The sequence below is a fragment of the Suillus bovinus genome (genome assembly GCF_016758785.1).
Source record: "Suillus bovinus strain UH-Sbo-P2 chromosome Unknown EDB93scaffold_5, whole genome shotgun sequence".
In the NCBI taxonomy this organism is placed as follows: domain Eukaryota; kingdom Fungi; phylum Basidiomycota; class Agaricomycetes; order Boletales; family Suillaceae; genus Suillus; species Suillus bovinus.
In genome coordinates this window covers 474,318-499,342 of record NW_024542061.1, presented here as the reverse complement: position 1 = coordinate 499,342, position 25,025 = coordinate 474,318, and the positions used below count along the sequence as shown (strand labels likewise).

The 25,025-nt window shown below is 41.5% G+C and overlaps 4 protein-coding genes across 4 annotated transcripts; 1 reads left to right on the top strand and 3 right to left on the bottom strand.

The window, feature by feature from the left end:
- Positions 1-4,825: 4,825 nt before the first annotated feature.
- On the bottom strand, positions 4,826-5,833 carry EDB93DRAFT_1100566 (uncharacterized protein; the record flags this gene model as incomplete). The annotated part of the gene is made up of 5 exons (XM_041447022.1): positions 4,826-4,867; positions 5,174-5,261; positions 5,320-5,423; positions 5,512-5,588; positions 5,692-5,833. The coding sequence occupies 5 exons, from the start codon at positions 5,831-5,833 to the stop codon at positions 4,826-4,828; spliced, it is 453 nt and encodes a 150-aa protein (XP_041312108.1).
- Positions 5,834-7,287: 1,454 nt separating this feature from the next.
- On the bottom strand, positions 7,288-7,514 carry EDB93DRAFT_1064474 (uncharacterized protein; the record flags this gene model as incomplete). The annotated part of the gene is made up of 2 exons (XM_041444877.1): positions 7,288-7,362; positions 7,422-7,514. Coding segments are annotated over 2 exons (168 nt in total), but the record flags the coding sequence as incomplete, so codon positions are not given.
- A 12,958-nt stretch (positions 7,515-20,472) lies between these two features.
- On the top strand, positions 20,473-23,191 carry EDB93DRAFT_1238123 (MFS general substrate transporter; the record flags this gene model as incomplete). The annotated part of the gene is made up of 8 exons (XM_041451511.1): positions 20,473-20,490; positions 21,411-21,475; positions 21,534-21,632; positions 21,680-21,904; positions 21,952-22,402; positions 22,459-22,784; positions 22,831-22,872; positions 22,936-23,191. The coding sequence occupies 8 exons, from the start codon at positions 20,473-20,475 to the stop codon at positions 23,189-23,191; spliced, it is 1,482 nt and encodes a 493-aa protein (XP_041312106.1).
- A 460-nt stretch (positions 23,192-23,651) lies between these two features.
- On the bottom strand, positions 23,652-24,837 carry EDB93DRAFT_1076809 (t-SNARE; the record flags this gene model as incomplete). The annotated part of the gene is made up of 7 exons (XM_041445271.1): positions 23,652-23,796; positions 23,846-23,931; positions 23,985-24,104; positions 24,154-24,230; positions 24,283-24,391; positions 24,440-24,673; positions 24,730-24,837. Coding segments are annotated over 7 exons (879 nt in total), but the record flags the coding sequence as incomplete, so codon positions are not given.
- Between the last annotated feature and the right edge of the window lie 188 nt (positions 24,838-25,025).

Genomic DNA, 25,025 nt, shown 5'->3' with positions numbered 1-25,025 from the left:
ACCATTGGTGGACGAAAACAGCAGATCCATCTGAACAACTGCCTCCATGCGCCAGGAGCTATGATTAATTTGTTGTCCATAGGCAGGATGATAACAAAAGGATGGAAGTGTCACTTTCTACTGAACCCACTGTGATGCTGACTTGTCTATCAAGGTGAGAAGCTGGGGGACGCACCCATGGTGGGAAACTTGGTGTTTCTGGACCTACAATTTGTCCTACCTTCTGCACTGGTGCCTCACATCAGAATCTCAGCATTTGCCAGAGTCCCACTCACATAGAACTTATGGCATGCCAGACTTGGTCATCCCAGCAGTGAGGCTGTAAAACAAAGTCATTTTTCCACTGGCACCAAAGTTGACACCTTCCAGCCCTTACACACCTATAAGCCATGTATCATGGCCAACATCCGCGTAAAGCCTATCCTACCTCCTCCTCCCCAAAGGTATCTAGCATTCTTGACCTGATACACTCAGACCTCTGCAGTCCTTTCTCCATTACAATGCCTCACGGAAAACATTATTTCATTATATTCCTCGACAATCATAGCAACCTTCTTAACCTGCAGCTTCTTGCAACCAAAGATCAGGCACTGGAGACCTGGGACATTATCTGCAAGCATTGGGAAAACCAGTCTGGGCACAGGGTGATGGTCTTTTGCTCTGACAATGGTGGGGAGTTTATAAGTGCATCCTTCACTCAGTCCCTTTTAGCAGCGGGAATTGAACACCAGCTGTCCTCACCATACGCTTATCAGCAAAACGGCAAGACTGAACGTGCAATTTGCACCATTCAAGGACATATCCTTGTTATGCTTCAAACTGCTGGTCTTCCTGAGACTCTCTGGGGTGAGGTGGCTCTCACTGTTTGTTACCTCTGGAACCACAGTGAGTCATCCACCTTGAAGCTGGGTCTGATGCCATATAAGATTCTCAATGGCCATAAGCCTGACTTGTCCCACCTGCAGGTGTTCAGCATGTGTTGCTTTACACGCATTCCCTCCAAACTTCAGGTCAAACTTGGCCCTCATTCCTGTCATGCCATCTTTGTAGGGTATCCGGAGGGTACAAAAGGCTATCATCTCCAAGACAAGGACACAGGCACCTTCTTCATCACCCGCGATGTCATCTTTGACAATGTAACGATGGTCGTGGCACTAGGCTCAGAACCAGCTATTTTGATACTGGTGTCAAACAGTATTTGTCCGACACACTTCCAACTACCCCAATCCAAGTTTGACAGTCTGACACATGTCTGATCCCGACCCGACGCACTTTCCAACAGTCCAACACATGTCTAATTCCGACCCAACATTCCCGTGCATCGGACCAGTCCTCCCTATGTCCTGTCCAGTCACATCTATCTCCACTAGGTGTGCATTTACTCATTTTGACTTGCTAAGCATTGTATACAGCATTATTACATGTTTTCTTATACTCCACAGTACCACATGTCCTATTACATAGGATTTCAGATCCAAAATATTGCTACTACTCTCGCCTATAGCACTCCAAATTTCTACATAGTCATTATATAATATCTAGTACTTCCTACTTATTACATTACTTACTTTTTCCTACTCAGTAGTAAGATGGAAGTTATTGAATATTAGTAGTACTTGATTGTATTGTGAAATATCTATCTGCTCTTTTCTTCCAAAACATTCCAATACATCCAACACTTATTTGACTGACATTCCGACACACTTCTGACACATTCCTTCATCATCTGACACATTCCCAACAGTCCAATGCATAGTCTGATGCCCAACCTGACTCCAATATTTTTGGACCCGACAGTTTCCCTTCAGACAAGTAGCTCCTAGCTTTGGATTATCTTTCTATTATTGATAACTAACTATCTAAACTAATACCAAACAGCTACCCCTACAGGATCAAACGCACTTACCTTGCAAGTATAGCAGCATAGGTCATGCTAAAGATCTACCTAAATATTATTGTCTAGGTAGTACTATTTCTGCTGAGCCGAGCAGGAATCAGCTTTCTATAATGAGAACCTCCCTTTGTTAGCTCTCCCTGACAGTGACTCTGATTCTGATTCTGGCACACCGACTCTTACTGCCCCCCCTGCTGTACTGGCACTATCCTCAGCCTCCACCCCTCTTCCTGCTCCACCAGCCCTTGCTCCTTCACCACCTTGATATTCTGCTTGCTCACAAGTTTGCACCCCAGCTGAGAAGGCATTTGCTGCTGAGATTGCATGCCTCCAGGCACTACATGAAGCATGTGCTGGATGTATTGCACAAATTGAGGAGGTGTCACTGCCTTCTGGTGAGGGGGTGAGTCCAGATGTTAACAGTGCAGAACTTACAAATGTGGATCCAAATACAGACATACCCAAGGTCACGGCCAATGCGTGTATCAAAGAGCAGGCCAACATAGTGCTACATAGCAATTGTAAGTGAGACCCACACAATGCAGACTATGATATGGCAATCCCACCTGCAACTTATGAAGAGGCAATGAAATGGACCAACTATGCACACTGGCTTGCTGCCATACAAATAAAACTGACCACTATGAAGGAGATGGGGGTTTACAAGGTGATGAGGCTACCTGAAGGATGCAAGGTGATAGGAAACCAATGGGTACTGAAATTTAGAGGGGACAATAAAGGAGGTCCTGTGTATAAAGCACATCTGTTCGCTTAAGGATTCTCTCAAGTTCCAGGCATTGCCTTCATACCTGTCATCAAAACAGCCTCTGTCTGCCTCATCACAGCTCTTGCATGTCACAACAACTAAGAACTCAACATGTTTGATGCACAATATGTATTCTTGTGGAGAATTTTGAAGGAGGAAATATACATGCATTAGCCAAAAGGGTTTGAGGAGGGAGACTGGGCATTGATGGTTTGGCTTATGCTCTGCACCATTTATGGACTAAAACAGTTTTCCATAGAATGATATGAACAAGTATGTGCTGTTACGACTGAGCTCAGTTTCTCTCACTGTACAGTCAATCATGCTATCTTTATTTATGATAAGACCTCTGACTCCAGTGGTCATATCTTTTGCATTGTCAGTTGGCATGTCGACGATGGAATGGGGACCTCAAATTCCAAGTCCTTTCTTGCTCATGTAAAAGAATGCATCACTCAGCTTTTCAGGATTAAGGACCTAGGTCCAATTCAAAAATTCCTTGGAATCCAGTTTGAACACTGTCGTTTCAACTGCCATCCTGTGCAACTTCCTCTCGACCCAAAATACCCCTTCGGATGCAATACAGACACTTACAACAAAATCCCTAACCTCCCCACTCGCTACCGCAAAGTGGTCAGTGAGCTACTCTACCTAGCTATTTGCACTCAAGCAGATATTGCATTTGCTGTCAACTCCCTGGCTCAACACCGTGCACAACCCTCCCCACACTTGTATGCAGCCACTAAATGACTCCTCTATTACATCAGTGGCACCATGAATTTACATTCTCACTGTGGGGGTGCCCATGTCAATGATGAGCTGCATGGCTATTATGATGCTAATTAGGCAGGGTCATCACATGACCGTCTCTCCATCTCCAGGTATGCTTGGTTCTTTGCCAAAGGTCTCATTGCACATGTGTCGAAAAAGCAAAACATACATGCACTCTCCTCCACAGAAGCAGAATACATGGTGGTTACCCATGCTTTACAGGAAGGTATCTGGCTCAAATCACTCTTCACCGAGCTTCATATCCCCTTCACTCTCCCAATCATCCTTTTCATAGATAACACCAGTGCGATTTCCTTATTCAAAGAGGCCAAGCAAGAATCACATCCACTCCAGACACATTGATATCTGCTACCACTTCATCTGCAAGTATGTTGAGTATGGTCTCTTCCTTCCTTACTGGCTGCCCTCATATAAGAACATTGCGGACATCCTGACCAAGGCTCTGTCATGGCCCTTGTTTCTCAAGCAGTCAACTGAACTCCAGCTGGTACCTCAGTGAGGGGGTGTGTTGGCATCAAGTGCCGATATGTTGAATCTCTTACCTCTTCTGCCTATCTTGCTATCTTGCACCTTCATACCATGCAATACTAAAATGCTTCTTTTCTCCATAGATTAATCCTCCAGTCTCATTACATAATCATCCTCGCAGATATTTGTATCTTGCTCGTCTTTTGATTGAATCTCAGTATTTGTTCTTGCAACTATACTGAGCCTCTGCTAGTACTATCAAACATCACTTCAATCTTTAATATTTTGACAAGTGGTGGAATGATTTAACTCCAGTTCATTCAGACTTTGATCTAATTCCAATATATTATCTTAAGAAATTCATATCAAACAATGGATCCTATTAGTTTTTTCATAACCATGAACTCACTATCATAATTTCTACTTATTATCAAATTGATCTAAGGTTTTTCACCATATTATTATTTTTTTTCCAAAACTACTATAGTGTCTTGGACCTTCAGGTCATTGGAATATGCTGAAGGTCGAATATGAGGCCTTTGGAAGTGAACTATTAGTGCTGAGCAAAATAAAGAAAGAGTTCATTGAGAAGGTCCACAATAGATGTCTATATAACCAGTCTGAAGTGCAGAATACATAGTGAGTGTCACCTACCCTAGACTCCTTCCTGATCTATATGTATTACTGTGAATCTGTAAATCCTCATTATAAATTTTATATGATGAATATGCCTGTGGATGATCCTCAAACATAGAGTAAGTCTGATACTACATTTTAGAAAGTTATAGCATAGACTAATCTTACTAATCTAGATTGACATAGCTAGACAGTGAAACAAGAGATCTTTGGATTATGAGGAAGATTGTCTGAGGATCCTGCACAATATCAGGAGGTCATGTTAGAAGCTACCAGAACCAGAATTGTACTAGAGCCTGCTGGACCATGCTCTGAAATGTGATGCAAAGATATTCTTCACATGATAACTTAAATCAGACAAGAAATAAAAGACAAGAGCAAAAGTGTAATCACTTTTCTATATCAATTAGCATCAATTTCCTTGGAATTCTTGGAAATGTCAGTTAACAGTTCAGCTAACTTCATTAGTGCTATATGAGAAAGGTTATCTTTCTTTGACCAAATGAGGGCCCAATGTTTTGAACTATTTTTGACTTAGACAAATATTATACGCCTGTTCAAGTCAGAATGTGAGTATATAACAAACCCCACATGATGAAGTAAAGCCCAGAACTTACTAGTGAAGTTATCTGGATGAACATTGACTTCAGCTGACAGTTAACAGTAGATTGGTTCCATCCATGAATGATACCATAATTGAGAAGCCTAGAGGTTAAATATTATAGATGATTTATTCCTAGAATAACATGGAGATACCACTCACATCAAGTCTTTTGACAGACCTTTATGATTAAATGGAAGATTCAGAACACATTGGATCTTGGATGGGTTTTCTGCATCATCTAAAAATTGTTGAATAGTTTCTTTCTGGTATGGTCACAAAAATTCTTTAGATACATTTTTATATCTTTTCAAAAGAATAAATAAGAATATGGAAGAATAGTGAATATCTTACTGTACTCATTTTAGAAGATATATCATACTCAAATTCTAAATAGTGCACATTAAGCTTCATAGATGTAGGTTTACTAACTTTATAGATGACAATAGTTTTGCTTTCATAAAGTGTTTCATTGATTTAGAATTAAGAGGTGGTGGGAAGATTAGTAATGAGTTTATTTGAGGTTTCAACTACCAGTCACAACTACTTCAACCACTAATGCTCCAGTCACTTCAACAACCAACTTCTTTGAAAATATGATACTAAGAAGCTTGGTAGCATGGGAACTGTATATATTATAGGTATCAAAGGATATAAGGTAGTTGGTAAAGTACATGGTAGCTATAATCCAAAAGTTCAATCACACTAGTGTCAATTTCTCTTTTGTTTTCTTCTATATACCCTTGCCTTCTTGGCTTTTTTATGGTCAAAGTTCATGACATTGCAAACTTTTCCTCCCATAGTTATTTGAACCCAAAAAAGCAATTTTCCCTTCAAGAAGTCTAAGCTTATTTGGAAGGAGAAAAGAACAGTGCTTACCTGTCCTATTGAAATACTTTTCTCAGATATTTATTTTGGAATGAGGGCTAAGTGTCATTGCTTCACTCTATGGTATAATGCCCCAGACATGAATATTGAAATGTCTTCTGGAAGGTATCCGTGAATTAAATTAGTCAGTTCTTCTAAGTCAGTAAGAAAGTTACCTACAACAATTTAGCTTCTAAGTCAGGAAAGTATGCTTCACTCATAGTAAAAAATCTTATAGAAAATATAGCACAAGGACTAGCATTCAAGCCATCAGTGTGCATGTATACTTGAAGTTTGAAAAAATTGCCCTACCTAGCCAAGGGCCAGGAGAAACATCACGCCAGCCTTTTCCCCTCCCATATCTCAATTCCCAAACACTTGACCTATGTCGAGTGGTTTTTGCCATTCACTGGAACAAGCGAGAGAAATCATGGTATGCACAAGGTCTCGCGATCGTACAAATATGGGGAATGGTTAGTTAGTGTGATATCTGTGAAAGATATTCGGCACAGCATACATCTAATACCAAAATTTGGCCATGTTGTGCCTCGGGATTGGACTAGTAGCAATGTTTTGGAGCTCTGTAGAGACTTCTTTGTTAGTCCATTCACTGATCGTCACACATACGCAACTATTCACTAAGCTTGTTGACAACTTTTGAAATTTTCATGAAAGTCTAAAGCGAATTTCAAGAAAATGTTGTCAAATTTTCAGAATTTCTGCAGGAGGTTTTCCCTGATGAAGTGTTAGTGAAGATTAAGCACGGACCGAGCACTTCAACATGGTTTTGCACTTGTGTGTCCCTAGTAGTACTGAAATCTCACTGCATGCCTGGTGAGCACCTGTCCCTTACTCACTATGATATACTAATGGCATGTATGTAGTGCGAATCTTGCTTGCAAACCTGCGCTCGGACCTTCCAAATTTGCAGGCTGTCATGACGATGCCGCTGTACATCAAAACTTCTCACAGAAACATGCATGACTCATACCCTCTATTACAGATATTATATTGTGCACTGTATAGTAATATTGCTCGCATATGTCATGTATTTTGGACCCAGACCGGGGTACACAGCTGGAATCCACTGATATCATATAACAGACGCATGCCAGATCAGTGGATTTCTGGTATACAGAATATTGGTGCATAATCCACCAAATTTATCTAAGTCTAGTATCCACTGAAATTATATAACCTGTCCTTTCTATAGTGTCAGTCAACCACTATGGCATTTTCGCAATCTTTCAACCACTTCTTCACCAGCACTTTCTTTAGCTCACGGCCGATCGCCATTGCAACTGGCCATGGTACGGCATTACCAATCTGCCTGTGCATCTATGTTTTTGGATCAGCATGCAGTACTAATGGACAGGGGGGGAGGGTTTAGCACAGACCGTCATGACATTGTCATTTTCCGCATGGAACACAAACTTGTTGGGAAAGCCTTGTGACCGAGCAAGTTTGCGCACAGTGAGGATGTGTTTGCACTGCAAGATTCATGCTTATTTGGTTAGGTGCACTGTAGTGCAATCAATGATGCACATAAGGATTGAGCGCACAGGATTGCTTTGCGCTTGGGTAAACATTGGTGACAGTAGCTTGAAAATAACTGTTCTGATCGATTTGGCTGTAAAGACCTTCCCCAAGTTCTGACATTATCATCAATGCTGTAAAGTCCTGCAAGAAACACATACCCCTATAGTCTGTGCCCGCCCTCATCGGGATGCTTACAACTCTGCGCAGGTTAAGAACGTCTACCATGCGAAGACGCCACTTACCTCTCGACTTTGATGGCCTTGTAAGTCTGCATATATTGTTGCAGATCTTTCGAAGGCACTTCACAACACCACTTTTGGCGGTACTTTATGTAAAAATTGGGAAAACAGATAGAAAATATTCCAGCCAATATTCAGGCAACTTTGACAGATGTCTGTAAATACCAAACAACTACCTGGATTTGAGAGCTACTTTTATCTGTCATATCTATAGAGACAGCCATGTACACTTCCAGAAGATCTCATTTTCTGACTGTGATTGCTTCTATATTTTATAGATTAGTAATCTCATTACAATTATCAGAAAAGTACTCAACAATCTGGCCACCTTGGCAAATGATGTTTGAGAAAGTGTGTCCTAATTTTTGAATTAGCCATGATCCATTGTTTTGCCTCACATAACACTCAACTTCTTGATCATTCTGAAAGTTATATCAACATCAATTTGGAATACTTAACTTTAGTCATAGTCACTCATCATGATAGTACAGAAACCGATAGACAAGGCAAACTTCTCCCTCTTAGACTATAAATAATGACAGTCAGGGTCTCTTTAACTGTATGGTGATATATTGACATCTAAGAAATCTAGTCATAGTCCTATAATGTTAGATTATTGTATTGAACATAATATCTAAGCATAAGAATGCCCTACCTCCTGTGAAAAAGTAATGACTAAAGCATTGCTCACATGTAGCTCTATCAATCCCGATACATTGCTTATTCTATATCATACAAGAAATGCATTCAGAGTTTCTTAAAATATATATTACAAGTGATAAATAGTTAAACTAGAGAGTAATAAAATATTGGTAGCAAAAGAGTTTTTGATTAAGCTAAGGTAATATTTATAGTAATGAATTTAAACTTAGCAATTTCCAAAGATATGAGTTTTGTCATTATGACTACTACTAGTAGATAAGTTGTTTAAACTTTGTAATAAATTGTGTGGCCTATTCCTTCTAATCTTATTTATAATTAACTTAAATATATTAAAAGAAACCAATTTATTCTATCATGCTAGCTTTAGTTTCTAAACAACTGACATAGTCTATTCCAATAGTTGTTTTGCCACATCAATATTGTATATAAAAGGTGCTGCAAACATGTAATAATGTAGTTCAAAGTATCAGATATGTGAAAATAAGTAACTACACATTTAGTGCGCCTAGTATGATAGGACAGGACATGAGTAGGATGGATGTGTGTGAAGTTCAATTGGCCAATGTGATGTTCAAATTTCTGATGCATCAGGTCCAATGTAGAATGGCTCAGATATATGTGCAAGTGTATTGGATATGTGCTATTAACATAAGTGTGAAAATTGGTGGTTCTGAGCTTAGCACCAGGCCCATTCCTATGACATGCAAGTTAGACCAAGTGTATGTCAATTCAATACAATCAAAAGGAAAAACACACTAGTGAACTAGTGAGGACATGAGATAGATAGTTGGACTGAGAAGTGGTGGCCTGCAAGAAACCTATTAAAGTAGGAGTATATGCATAATATGTGCATGCAAAGATACAAAGTGTGGTAGTGTACCTATGTTGATCCTTCAGATATGAGCTGGTAGGTAAGGGAAATAGTGTGGTATAAAAATAATGCAATCACTTTAAATTCAATATTGATGGTCAGAGGCAGCGACATTTGTTTGTATTGAACAGACTTGTTACCATATCTACAACATACATCAAGACTGCAAGTATCCAACAACATAGGAAGCTGATTGCTCATTGTCTGTCTCATGCCTGTTTGTACCTTTTGTTGGTCATTCTTGGTGTCATATATCCTGTGGCCACCATCCTCTCTACTTTTGTTATGTGAATGGAAAAATCTAAGGCTCACTTGTTGTATATCTTTGTGCAGGACAGTTCCCCTATGGACACTAATGAGTTCTCTCAGTCTTTGTCTAACATTATATTGTGCTATATAGGGTAAGTGATAGACATGAGGGACTGGAGGCAGATCATGAGCACTATGTTAGTCAATATTTCAAAAGTCAACTTTGGTGTTGTCAACACAGAAGACAACAAAGTTTTGGCAATATACCATGCCTTTAACTATTCCCAATTGGTCGCAAATGTGCACTACACACTTCAGACAAACAATGCCCTCACCGAGATATCTCATACACTATTGCATCTATGCAGAGAGTTGGCCAAAAGTGGCATGCTACCATCAGAGAGTGTGATAATGATAGAAATACAAAGACTTCCATATTCCAAGATGATAGACAAGTGATCATTGACCACATTCAATGTCATAGCTACTGTGCCCCTATCATTTTCAACAGAATTGTTCGCTTGAAAGATTTATCCCCTTGCCACCGACAGTTCACTGGACACATTTCTCAAATAGTCGCCCACTATGAGAATACACCACTTCCCCATCCACATGTCCAGCTCACCCTACCTACTGGCCTTATCCAACTTCCTTGATGTATTCGCTTTATGTGATGGCTCAAAAGCATACCCAAGGACTCAAGGAATTTCATCCCCTTACTTCTGCACAACTTATGCAGTCATTAAAGGAGTTGCACCAAGAGATAGAAGGATTAGAGAGCTTTGGAAATAGTGTGGAGGAACTTGGTGGTAAATTATTGGTACATAATTCTCAGGACCAGTGCTATGATAACTTGTTAAGTCTTGTTAGAAGTCTAGGTCCCATACCTATGTCATATTTTGGCAAATAAATCCTTTCTTTTATTTCATAGTAGTTAGTTGATTCAGTTTGCAAAGGACTCTGGTTTGATAACACATACTGCATTGCACAGCCCACGTATCACAGTATCCTCAATTCAGTGTGTTATTTTATAACCACTCATGTCCATTCTCAATCACATATTGTACACTAAATATATCATTGCGCTCTATGTCTTCATACTCATTTTTTTTTGAATGCTGCAAATAAGCTAGAAAATCCTTAAAACCCATACACCCCTGACCAGCCACAATCGGGGACAATTGATTTCTCACTTTCCACTAGATGACCTGCACCAAATTGGTCTGGTGCATGACTGAGCGGTGCTAGTGAATATTTTTCAAAAATTTTGCATGAAATGAATTTTGTGTTATTTGGCTCAAAGATGACTCAGCCAGATTCTCACGCATCTGAAGTATCCATGAAAAATATTTCCCACATATGTTTGTTTGTGGGAACTTCCAGGAAACTTTAAATACACATGTTACTTGGTTTTGTCCTATGTCACATACTACATCTCTAAACAACACCAAATACAAACAAGTTTCAACACATTATATAAACCATGTTCTCTTACCACAGTTAGCTGATCTATGACTAAGCCTGACAAATTATGTCACCTATGTATGATTCACACAAGTTTTATGATCTATGACAAATGATGCAGTATATCTAGATATATGAGAAAACAAAAATTGAATATACCTAGGTATGTAAGAATAAATTAGCATAGCCACATAGATTTGTCTATATAAGGACCTCCATTTTGGCCTGAAAAAAATCAATCAGATTCCTCAGAATTACCTTAATAAAATTGCGAGTGAGGTTTGTGTGTGATCAGCATCAGCAACAACAGCAAAGAGCTGTTCGAGATTTTCAGGAACATTGATGAGACCATAGGAGTCATTGAGCTCACTGTGCTCAACAACCTGTAAGGTCTGGTTGATTTTCTTTTATTTGTTTGAGAAGTCTCTTGTTTTTCTAAGTGTTTGTGTGTGTGTGTGTGTGTGTATGTGTGTGTCTGTCTCTATCTCTCTATCTGTTTTTTTTCTAGGCTTGGGATCTATTTCTTTTTATCTCTGTTTCTCTAGTTCAGGATCTATTTCATTTTAGTATCTATTTCCTTATCTCTGTTTCACTCTATCTGTTTCTTTAGTTTGGAATCTGTTTCACTCTCTCTACCCATTGAAGGCTAACAGTTTGAGTGCTCAATTATTGTTGTGTTACTAATGTGTTATAGATCTTAGCGAATATACTCTAAGCATTTGTTTCTTGCTGTTGTTACTAATGCATTCTTGATTTTAGTGAATACATTTGAGCCTTATACCTGGAATCTTCATGTTGTCTCTACATCTGCTAAAGGCTCAGAGTAGCTTAGTGGGGAGACTTCAGAAGTTAATTATTGTATGCTTAACCTCACACATCTGAGTAGTATACTGAGCCAGGACTGTTATTTGTTAGATAGGCTTTAGCTATTGAATAGGGAACTTGGTATTAAAATCTAAGGACATCCATTTCTGATTCTGTTTAATACTCATTATGAGTTCCTTGGCAGCAGATTCAATATTAGGCTAAGAGTTCTACAGAAGCTTTTGACAAGTCTTGACCTTTGATCCTACCTGTTTGCACTGTGGGAGTGACCAATACAGCTTTACACGACTTTTCATAGTAAGTTTAGAATATAGCACCATTGATTGTGCTTAGTCTCAGTTTTTGTTTCTGTTTCTTGTTTCTTTTTGTCAACACCATCTCGCTGGGTTGACTAGTGTTTCTATACTGATTCCATAGAGTACCTTTGTCTGACCATAGCTTGGATATTTTGATAGGCCACTCACGAACAACCACATTATCAGTCATTGGTATTTGTCTGAATTACTGACTGTGGAGATATTTGATTTTGTAGGTGTTCATCTATAGATCATCTATCTAAGAAGACATCATCATTGTTAGTGTCCTTGGGTCCCTTATGGAACCCATCAATCCCGAGCTAACCCTCATTCGACTCAGCCATAACATCAATAGTGATCATTCTTTGGAGATCATTGGGGTCAGACTACCTAGCAAATACTACACAATGCCCTTGTAGCTGCATGCAAGCTTTTATGGGCGAAGGCACTTGAGGCAAAACTTCCTCTCAAGTCTATTGCTTGCATGAACCCATCAGACGCTAACTCATTTCCATATCAGCTTTCTGATGGTACGTCTTTTCTTATATTAATTTATTGTTTGTTGAGAAGACTTCTCAGGAACACCTGCTGTTGTCTCCATCAAAGCATGCAATCTGCTTGCAGCATTCAAAGGCAAATAGATCACTACATGCTTTCTCTATGAGGCCAAAGTCTTTTCAAATGGCCCGCCATCATTGGAGACTAAGTGTATTGATCACTTCATCTTTAAGTACAAATTCACTAACAAAGGATTGAAAAACACAACTTGCCAGAATGTGCCCATCAGATGCACACTTTGTCATCTAATACTCCCTCCTGAACCCAGAAAGTCGACCCGCAAGATCATTCTCACCTTCATTGATGCTGTCTGGAGGTATAATATGGCAGAGCACATTCTCAGTCAGCATGAGCAGTACTCCGTGCCTGGTCATAGGGAGACTGGTGTCCCTTTACCAGCAGAGATCTGGGAGAGTATAAGGCTGACTGACCTTGAACAAACCAATGCTCGAATTCTGAAAGAGCATTGGCAGGTAGGATAGGAAGGTGACAAGGAAAATGTCCCATTGTCTGATCCCCGCACCAGAAAACATCCTGGTCTTGAATTGGCTGCATCCCTACCCTTGAAATGACCTTGTATCTCTGTTCAACCACTTCAGTTTGCATGCACTTTAATTGCATAGTCTCGTTCCATTTCTGTTGATCCATTGATCAATTGTGTTAGTACTTTGCTTTCAAAATCATACATTGTCTACTATGTTCTTTTGTTGCTCTATTCACTCATTTCAATGCTTTCCTGGTTCACGCTATCATTGCTATCATTCACACACAAAGTCTACAATTGTACTGGAGTCTAGGTTACAGGTTTGTTGTGTGCTTTACCTTGCCTTGTCATTGCATATGTCTTGGTTCTTTGTCACTATGACTAAATTACCTAATATAGTCATATTACTGTGACAATCACGCTGTTATGGAGGGTGGGGGCACCTGGCTTTTCCAATAAGTAAGCCTTATTAAGCTTGGTGAACATGCGTCTCACCAAGCTTAATAAGGCTTAAATTTGCTAATACTCAACACCAGCATTAAATCACACCCCAAATATTATCTTAAATACTTAAGACCTCTGTTATATAAGCTATTTACATACAATATTATTTTATTGCTCGGAAGCGGTAATTGCTGCCCACTACTGCTCAAAACATAGCCTAATTTGGAAATTCTGAAATATCAATGTTTTCTGGCTAGCCCAAGCCTCACCCTGTTCCTCCCTGTGTAGTAGGCATATATACTGTTTATTATATATGTAACACCAAATGTAATCGCTGTATTTAGTGCAAGTTATCAGAGGGAGAGTATATAGTACTTTTAATTATATTGAAATAAGAAAATATTGAAAAAATGCAAACATATGATGGCCAGGGACACTCTAGGTTCCAGATACTGTGTATATAATGTTTGTACAATATATATGAGTATATATAACCACTATTTTATGGGACTTTCATGTTTTAAAACAGTCTCCCACAAAAAAAAAACAATCATGACCGCTGTAGTGATGGTTGTGGCGCTGGGCTCGGAACCACGGTTTTTCATACTCATGTGAACACCCGAAAGATATGCGCACATGTCCGAGACACTCTGCATTGGACCTTCAGACATTGCATCGGCCGATCGCACTTCACGCGCACTTGTCCATCCCGTGTCCTGTCCCTCCGAACTAGCCTCACTAGGTGCGTAGTTATTCCTGTGCACGTTTTCTGACATTCGGACCACGTCATTACATGTCCGCAGCACCTCATGTCTTATTACATAGGACATCAGACCCGAAATATATCGCTACTATCTTTGCCTGTAGTATTCCGAATTTCTATGTACTTACTTGAATACTCTGTAGTGACCCGTAGCAATCATCATCCAGTAGTTAGGAGCCATTTCCCAACTCTGTGGATCACCCAGAATATTCTCATAGTTCTTAGTTGCATTGCAAAATATTACCGTTCATTCACCGTCATACTTCGTCACTTGTTATAAAGTTTCCGACCTATTATCGTGAAGTCCGAAAGTCCGAAATCTCAGACATCACACTTTGGCTTCGGACATCAGTTTCGCACCATCGGACATTCAGTTCTCTGCATTACTGATGCATTTTCACTACTAATACCAATTAGCAATCCCTTTAGGATCAAATGCACTTGCTCTGCAAGTATAGCAGCATAGGTCATGCTAAGATCTACCTAAACATTGACTAGGTAGTACAATTTCTGCTGAGCCCAGCAGAGATTTACTTTTTACACCGCTGAAGATGAGGAATCTAGACTGTGGGGAAAGTTGGTGCTAAGCTAAGCAAACACAGATAGACCCGGGCGCGAGTGAAATTGTTGTCCCAAGGGCAGCTAACTGAGTAAAGGAAACCTCTCTTTGTAAAAAAAGAGGGACACCAAACAACTAATGAAGTACTAGGGCTAAGTAATGCACGAAGTGGAAACAATGTGATGTACAGAACGCGAACGCGCACGATGACATGCGAGTGCAAAAGGTGAAGGTCGAGGTGCACAACGCAAAGGTAGCACGTGCAAGCGAAGGTGAGAGACGAGTGAGCAAGAGAAGCAAGAGAAAGACAAGACAAGACAAGTGTTAACACCCCAACTAAGGTTGGCTGATGCTTAGACGGAGACCGTGAACCGAAGCACGCGACTTTAAATAGTCACTTGCAAACAACAAGTAAAATTCTTAGTATCTAGAGACACACAGAAAGTGGGCCAAAAATTGACCTCAAAAATAGAGTAAAGAGATAGTATATGTAAAGATGGCTAAGCGCCGCTAGGCGCGCAGGTCCAATGTAGCGAGCCAAGTAAGCTAAATATAGTATGCGAGATAGGTAATAGGGTCTTGGCTGCGCATGTAGCGCTAGGCCAAGAGTTAGTGATGAAAATAATTAGTCAAAATGGGAATATAGTGAGAACACGCACCAATGGACATCTAAGGATATGGGGAGGACAGATGGACGGGTATGCAGACAATGCTAATGCGGATGCATGGTGCGCGCGAAGTGCGAGTGGCTGCACGTGGAATCTGCAAAGTAAAATATATGAAGCACTACTGTGCAAGATGTATCCTTGGGATTAGAGCTGGAGTGTGTAGGGAATGTGGGACAATTCAAGGGAAGTGCCTGTGGAGACGCGAGGCTCTACACCGCTTTTTTACTGTTTTATATATCTTAATACATAGTACATGGTCTATTTTACATATCTATCATTTATATACACCATAAAACATATTAGGACACTGTCCTGCAGCTGCAGAAGGCCATATGTTCAATGTGACAAGGTCAGGGGGTGATGTGAGCAGATATATATTTGGGGGGACAAATATGACATATATCAGAGATCTGAAACTTGTAACATATGTATACTAGTGCAATAATACTAGGATTAGGAGGCTAAGCTACTGGACCTTGAGCTAAGTGCTGTGGACGCAAAGTAAATGTTGGAGATGCGTGGGAAAGTATGCAAAACATATGTTGAAACATAAAAACATACTATAGCGCACTACATAAGACATTCTGTGGTACAATACATGTACAGTGTGATAGAGGGATATTATAATGACTATCCAGCATAGTATTTAAGTGTTGTAAGGTGATGTATAGCCCTAAACACCAAAAACTCGAAATTAGTGTGAACTACTGTAGGCATACTATGCATCATGATGGAAAATGTGAAAACATCATATGTATCTGTAAGCTGGATCTGTGACAATATAAGAGTTATGTGGTTAGTAAATTTAATATCCCTCTATCACACTGTACATGTATTGTACCACAGAATGTCTTATGTAGTGCGCTATAGTATGCTTTTATGTTTCAACATATGTTTTGCATACTTTCCCACGCATCTCCAACATTTACTTTGCGTCCACAGCACTTAGCTCAAGGTCCAGTAGCTTAGCCTCCTAATCCTAGTATTATTGCACTAGTATACATATGTTACAAGTTTCAGATCTCTGATATATGTCATATTTGTCCCCCCAAATATATATCTGCTCACATCACCCCCTGACCTTGTCACATTGAACATATGGCCTTCTGCAGCTGCAGGACAGTGTCCTGATATGTTTTATGGTGTATATAAATGATAGACAGTAAAATAGACCATGTACTATGTATTAAGATATATAAAACAGTAAAAAAGCGGTCATGATTGTTTTTTTTTTGGGAGACTGTTTTAAAACATGAAAGTCCCATAAAATAGTGGTTATATATACTCATATATATTGTACAAACATTATATACACAGTATCTGGAACCTAGAGTGTCCCTGGCCATCATATGTTTGCATTTTTTCGATGTTTTCTTATTTCAATATAATTAAAAGTACTATATACTCTCCCTCTGATAACTTGCACTAAATACAGCGATTACATTTGGTGTTACATATATAATAAACAGTATATATGCCTACTACACAGGGAGGAACAGGGTGAGGCTTGGGCTAGCCAGAAAACATTGATATTTCAGAATTTCCAAATTAGGCTATGTTTTGAGCAGTAGTGGGCAGCAATTACCGCTTCCGAGCAATAAAATAATATTGTATGTAAATAGCTTATATAACAGAGGTCTTAAGTATTTAAGATAATATTTGGGGTGTGATTTAATGCTGGTGTTGAGTATTAGCAAATTTAAGCCTTATTAAGCTTGGTGAGACGCGTGTTCACCAAGCTTAATAAGGCTTACTTATTGGAAAAGCCAGGGGGGCTCGAAGTTTTGCCAGGTTGATGTCAGAAGTTTTAAATTTGCACCCCTCTTGACTTGTGTAGGATGTTAAGCGACTCGGCTAAATGAAAGTCCGCTCGACGAGCACTCTCAATTTGAAGAGGCCTGAGGCCTGGTCAATTCTAAAATGTTGTTGTCAAAGTCAACTGAGCCTGTACGTGAACTTGATAGCCGTTGCTTATCCACGGTACGTGAGTCACTTATCCAAGGTACGCAACAAGCTTAGTCATGAACTCGAATGTTGAACGTTGATTACTATCATCAATCAACAGTCTATTGCTATTGACTTCACGCTGCGACACAACACATGCCCTGTGTGCGACCATGAAAGAAAGACTTCAAAGACATTCTGACATTACATTCTGTACAAGCTAGCATCCTCACTGTATCTCATCATGAGCAAGGCCATCTGCAGCAGTCATTTGATGGGCAAGATCATGACAAAGATAATCGAACTTCGCATTTTTTTTACCCGCATAAGTGCAGGCCTTTGTGCATTATCCATCATGCTATCAATCCAATCCCGTGGCCCTTACAATTGATGGCAAAAGTGCACCAAGTTCTTCGAAATCTCAATGACCTGGCCGGATCAAGATTTCCGCCATGAGTATCAGTGTTTTTTTTTGTGTCCATCAAAATGTGCTGAAACCTCGTTGTAGTATTGGCCGGACCACATTCGACCGCTTGGTGCACATTTTGGAGCAGAATCCTATCTTTCAGTCCACCGGGAGGAAGCCGCAGTGTCCTGTGTGCTACCAGCTCGCGTGTTTCCTCCTCCACTATGGAACACACGGCGCTAGCGCTATGCAAGCTGCGCACAAGCTAGGAATTGGTTTTGGCACTGTTTTCTTGTACTGCAAACATGTGGTGCATGCCATTCAGGAGCTGGGCTTGGACATTGTGACCTGGGGTGACGAAGAATGTCTGCGCCAAGTGGCAGCACATGTTATGGGCCATTCAGGCATTCCAGACTGTGTTGGTATGCTAGACGGCTCCCTCGTGCATCTGACTGAAATCCCAGAACGCAATGGCTTCTCATTTATATGCCAAAAAAAATTTCCTGCTGTGAGTCATCTAAGTTTGCAATGGTCTTTTCTGCTTACTCACTTGATATACTAGATTAATATCCAAGCCGTTGTCGATCATGAAAAACGATTTACTGTGATCGAACTAGGTTGGCCCAGATCAGTATCAGATGTCACTATGTGGAAGAAGTCTCACATTTGGCAGCACTGGCGTGATTATTTTTGAGATGAAGCTCTCCTCCTTGCTGATAAAGGTATGTTAATCTCATTTATATCATACTTTGTACTCACACCTGATAAGGTTACCCTTCGTCGCTGTATGTCCTTCATCCTTTCATGGAGCCGGAGGTAAATGGCCAGCCACCTGCGGAGAAACAACTCCGCCGCAAATTCAATAAGTGTCTCTCTTCTCAATGCATCACTGTGGAGCATGCATTCGGAATGGTAAAGGGCCATTTTCCAAGCTTGAAAGACTTGCCACCCGAGCACGATATTCATGACACCTATCATGTGGTGGAGGCATTGCTGACACTATACAATCTCTGCATCAACTTCGGTGACTGTCCAGAGTGCATCTCATTCTTCAATGACAGTGATCCTGATCATGACAAGGATGATGATGTTGTGAATGATGTTAATGTCACAGGCTATGGTGGAATTGCTGAGGGAGCCGAAGTTGAGCTTCCGGCATGGGAGACTGATGAGTGGTTGAAGGAAGCTGGTTGATGGTGGAGGCTCGCAATTCTGAATGATCTTTTTCTGCTATGATACCTGATGACAATTACTGACCAGTAGTAAAGTAGTCAATCAGTACTTGGCGAGCAGCTGCCTTCACCTCATCTGGCATGCCATCAATCAACAATACCTCTCGTGCATTCCTCACTTTGGTTTCAGTTTCTGCTAGCTTTACCTCGGCCTTCCCTTTCTCCATCATAAAACCATGTTGTTTATCCTCTCGCGTTTCTCATTGTTTGAGTAATTTCAGGTGTTCACCATCAGCACTTGTTGTAGTCTTCAAATACTCGGCATTAGATGCGAAGAAATTGACAGCTTCGCTGGAGATGTTGCTTTGGGAAACCTGGCATTTATGACGTGGCATAGGAACTCCTTTCTGCAAAACGGGTTTGTTTTTCTTCGAAATCGTAGCTTTGGGAGCCATGACTCTAGGTTTCTTCTTGAGTCTCTTCTTTCCGCTATCATCTGAGCCAAATCCATCATCACTAGCATCTCCTTCACTGCTCTCATCACTCTAGATTTCGATGACATCAGAAAGCATTCCAGAATGAAATTCTTCCTCTTGGATAAGACCTGGGTGTTCACCGAGGCTGCGCATGCTGAGATTTTGATTCCACATTATTTTCAAGGAAACTCACCGCTCATTAAACAGGTCATACCACCCCTCCATATACCACTTTTTCAACATCACACCAGATAGTGTCCCGACATCCTTTCCCACAGTCCATGCATTCTTGATCTTATCATCAAGCTCCTCAATATCTGGATCATCTCCACCATTTCCAGTCATAGACTCAAAGTTTAGGATATACGAAAAAACCTTCCGCAGTCGTTCATAACGGCCTCTTGCGGACTCTGCACTGCATTGTCCTGCAAATACTGTTGATGCAACCTAAACAACACTATTGTCAGCCTTTTCAAATTGTAACTGTATTCAACCTTTGTTGACTACCTTCTGATAAACATATTTAGCATTTGTCATGAGCTTTTCGTAGAGCTCGCTCTCGCCTCTAAGTAGGGTCTCTAACAAAACCTTTGTGTCTCCATCTGACCAGTTCCCTTGATCTTTAAGCTTTGCTATAGCTTGATCACTGTCAGCCTTTGTTTTTGCCGTACCCTTTCGCTTGGATGCTTTCGCACAAGCAGGCTTCTTCAAAGATTTGTTTTCCTTCTGCAGCTTAACAGGTGGATCTTCGTGGACATGTTTCTGCAGTTCTTCAGTTGGTGGTGAGTTGCGTGTAGCCTCAATGGCACCCCCACGATCATCATTGACATGTCTGTCCTCTCGGCTGTAGTCCATCTGAGGGTTATTCACACTGTGGCCATGTGTCGTTATTGCCAGATGAATTCGTGGAAGCTTGACCATGACTCGTGAGCATATTCTTATATTTCATTAACAGTTACTGACCTGGATATGTTGTTGCTGATTTTGAGGTTGCTCTGGCTGAATGGCATGCTGGTTCTCCCTGTGGACCCATACATACATTCTGACTATGTCAAGAATCAGCGCTGAACGATTTGCTCGTGGAAATAAAATAAAATGTCTACCGTGCATTGAACCAGTAATCACCTCAGTGAGTGGGGTTTGCTTGCCACTGCTGATGAGGCTGGTGTCCGGCTGCTCCGAACTCCTGCGGCAATGGTCTGTTTCCACCTTTCACAGACATACCATAATTTAAACCACTGGCACCATACACTGGTGGGTGGTGTTCTCGCTGATTAGGCTGGACTGCGACACCATTTTGCGAGTTAGCTGGACTGTAGATATTATGATATCCACCGAAGTAGTTCATCACTTGTTGTACTCGCGCAATGTCAGCCACGACTTGTTTTTTTTTACTTGCAATACTATGTTATGGCAGAAGAGCACAAGCGACGTTTAATATTTATGTAACTTACTAACTACATACGTTAAGACAAGTTGACTTTGACAACGACATTTTAGAATTGACCAGGCCTAAGTTGGGTGTTTTTCAGGTCCGGGTCGGCCTGGTGTTTAAATTCAGCCCAAGAACCGGACTGAACCGGACTTCGGCCGCGCTATGCAGCCATTCTGGGGTATCGCACCGGACGAGATATCGTAATAGGCGGGACCCTTTGTTGCTAGTTGCAGCTAGTAGCACACTGACAGTGACGCTCATTCAGTCCATTTCATGCAACGGAACACCGTTTAGTACATTCTATAACATGTCTCTTTCTGTACAGTCCCAGTCTCAACGCACTCATTTGCGTCGAGTTCGGCTCGCCTTCGCTTGTGTATCCATTGCTGCCAATGCGTCGGTCATACTACCTTCGCGCGTCCAACCTCGATGCTGATTTATGTCATCGTACTAGTCTCTGTGGTGGAAGTGTTTTTACCTTTCCCCTCATGTCCCCTGCTTTGGTTGATCATTTGAAGTTGACTCAACCTCAACTGACAACCATAGCTTTAGCGTAAGCATCTTTCAGCACACAAAAATGATATCTGATCGACTTCCCAGCGGGATGATGGGCCAATATCCCTTTGCAGCTATTATAGGCAAGGTTGTTGACAAATACGGTCCTTGGGCCTGTTCCATCATCGCTAGTTGCCTGTTCTTCGCAGGCTTTGGATTATTCGCCAAGGAAATTGCCAACACACCAGATGATATCACTGTACCTTCGCCATCTACATTTCATCATCTTACTGTCTATCTTTTTATTGCGGGACTTGGAGCTGCCTTCTCGTTAGTTGCTCACTTTCTCGGGGTTCTTCACATTTATCATTATCTAGATACTTCTCTTCCGTATTTGCTGCCTGTAAGAACTTTCCGGACTTCATTGGCATAGCATCTGGAACGAGCATCACCTTGTTCGGCTTATCACCGATGTTCATATCAATACTGGCTTCGAGGTTCTTCTCCCATCCCGACGAAGGTCTTGATGTCACCCGCTTCTTACAGTTCCTGGCCTTTTTTTGCGGTGCCGTTCATTTATTCGGTGCCTTCACTCTCCATATCATACCTCTCCCCGAAGATCCTCCAAGTCTTGTCTTGGAGGATCCAGAAGGGTCGGTCCACATTGACGAACAAACAGCTCTTCTCCACGGAAAGCGCAATCGTACTGCTCAAGTCGAGACTGCCGTCGTCGTTGCTTCACCTGTCAAGGGTAGTTCGGTAGTTGACCTTGCCAAAGACCATCATTTCTGGGCTCTGGCATTCGTCTTGTTTGTGATATTGGGTTCTGTGAGTTTGCACTTTCAGATCACTGGATTAATCTGATTTTTTTCTAACTCGACTAGAGCGAAATGGTGATATCTAACATTGGCACAATAGTCCTTTCTCTTGCATTACAAACTCCAAGCACGATCGGAGCTCCATCTAGTGATGTGGCAACTGCAACGCAAGTTCGCTTTCTTTCTCTTGCCAACACAATATCTCGTCTCGTTGTCGGACCTTTGGCAGACTTCGTGTCTCCCACAGCTGCTGCATCTGGGGCTCAAAGTATTCTCCGCAAGCGCCATGTCAGCCGTGTGGCATTTCTCTTCTTCTCGGTACTGGTGCTTGCATTGACATATCTGTGGATGACACTCGGCGTAAGGTCACAAGTGGACTTGTGGGCTCTTAGGTCAGTGACAACACCTTGAACTTGATCAGCACTCTCATCAGGTTAGTATCGGCGCTGGGGTCGCTTACGGCTCAGCATTCACAATCTTGTACGTTTCGTTAGTTCCTTTGTTCAATATGTTCCGGTTGACGCTGTCTGGCTTGTTTTATAGGCCGAGTTTAGTGTCGTCTGCGTGGGGTATAGACAACCTCGGACGCAACTTTGGCATCTTAACTTACGCTCCTTTCCTCGGTGCTCCTGCGTTCTCATACTTCTATGCCTTCAATGCGGCTAGCCATTCAAATGATGGCGCTGTCTGCAAAGGCATCGAGTGCTGGAGTGCGACCTTTTCATGGTATACTGCGATTGCCATCATTGCGTGCGGTGTCACTGGATACCTCTGGCGCAGTTGGAGAGACCAAGTGTAGTTAGCCCATATCAGTGCATGTATTGGCAATGTGTTATGCAGGTCTGCGCCGTATCCTTCTAGTGTTTAGGTTGTATGGATTGCACACGTAAAGGGTTGCAGAATTGTTGTACCACATACAAGCCTGATCCTGCTTTAAAATATTGTCCCTGATTTGTTGGGAGGCACTATATCACAGCTTCACGGCCTGAGAAGACCCCCGTCGAAACGTGAACTTCTGCGTATCGTATTCGTAGTATGAGCCTTGGTACTGAGTGCACTTAGGACAGTCCGTCTTTCGAAATGTCTTGATACCAATGTCATTGTGCAGACTGTAACAATAGAAAACCAGTGTCCAATAAACTGATAGTAGAGAAATAGATGCGGTAAAGAACGTGAGCGATCAGTTTAGTTAGGTGATGAATGATTAAATAAGGTGGTGGAATAAGCTGACAAGCGCATATGAGCCACAAACAAAGGGTTTACTTGCTACCACTATTTTGCTTTATGACGACGACGACGATAATGGCAATGATTGCAATGATGAGAAGTGATAGGAAGAAGCAGATCCATCGCTTTTTGCGGGCTGAGCGAGCTGAGACGACAGCTTTTCCTGTGTGTTGGAAGCTGCAGAAATGTTTAGAAACTGTAAAACTATTACAAGGAAAACATTTACCCGGCTTCGGTGTCTTTCTCAACGACTTGTGCTGTTGCCTCAATCGTGTTGATAGTTTCGTCTTGTTGCTCTACCAACATACTCATCTAAAGATTTCGAGAGATTAACAGCCAACTTGGCTAGGAATATCAAGACGCACATCGTTGAACAGCTGAGCAAGTTCTGCGATGGTTTGCTCGATACGCTGGATATCCTGGTGTCGCTCCTGCACTTCCCGGTATGCCGCTCTTGATTCGCCGTATCGGCTGGAGTTCATCAACTAGTACATAGATGAGACTCGATTAGAGGGAATAAATAACTACACTCACAGCTTGGCTGAATATCTGCCCCCCATTCTCGTCATTCACGACGGCTCGAACTTCTTCAGGCGTAGCATCCGGCTTGACTAGGAACCGTTGACCATGAGTGACGGACAAGGAATAACGCATTCATCTCACCAATCTTGAACTGTCTCTCCATTCGCTGTTTGTACTTTTGGCGATACTGTTGCTCAACTGTCTGATAGGATTGGATGGCGTCAACGAACTTCGACTTGACAAGAGCCGTCTAGGAGACAATTTAGTCACTCCTCTGCCACTGTAAGAGACGGCACACTTGTTGTTTGCGGATCTGACCATCACGCCCACTGCCCCCCTGCCTCTCCAAGTCCTTTACACGGCGCTTAAGTGTTGCACTCAGAGCACTGGTATCCTCCACGAGCTCTTGTAGCTGCGAGGCATTGCGTTGCGCAGCAGCGTCATCAGTGTTGTTCAGTGAACGAGAATGCAGCTCGTCAATGCGAGAAACGTTGGCGTTAAAAGTCTTGATAGTGTCTTGAATGGATGAAATCTATGTAATTACAACACATTAATCGGGCGACCGCGGCCCTGGCGAGAAGCACCCACCTCTGCATAAAAATCTGACATGCTGTCTCCTCCTGAAGTCAGGTTTGCCGAGCTATCTCGCACGTCGGCCATCTCGTACGCATGGTCGTCCTGTCTGACATATGGATTTTGTCTTTGGTAGCCAGAATTACTGTAATCCCGGGCGGTAATATTAGAAGAACCCGTATGGATGTGAATGAACTGAGAACTCACCCGCCCTGTTGCTGAGCCTGTAATGCAGAATATATCTATTATACACTCTGGAAGTAAAGAAGGGAGTAACGCACTCTCATTGCCGCCAACCTATCCATGTTATG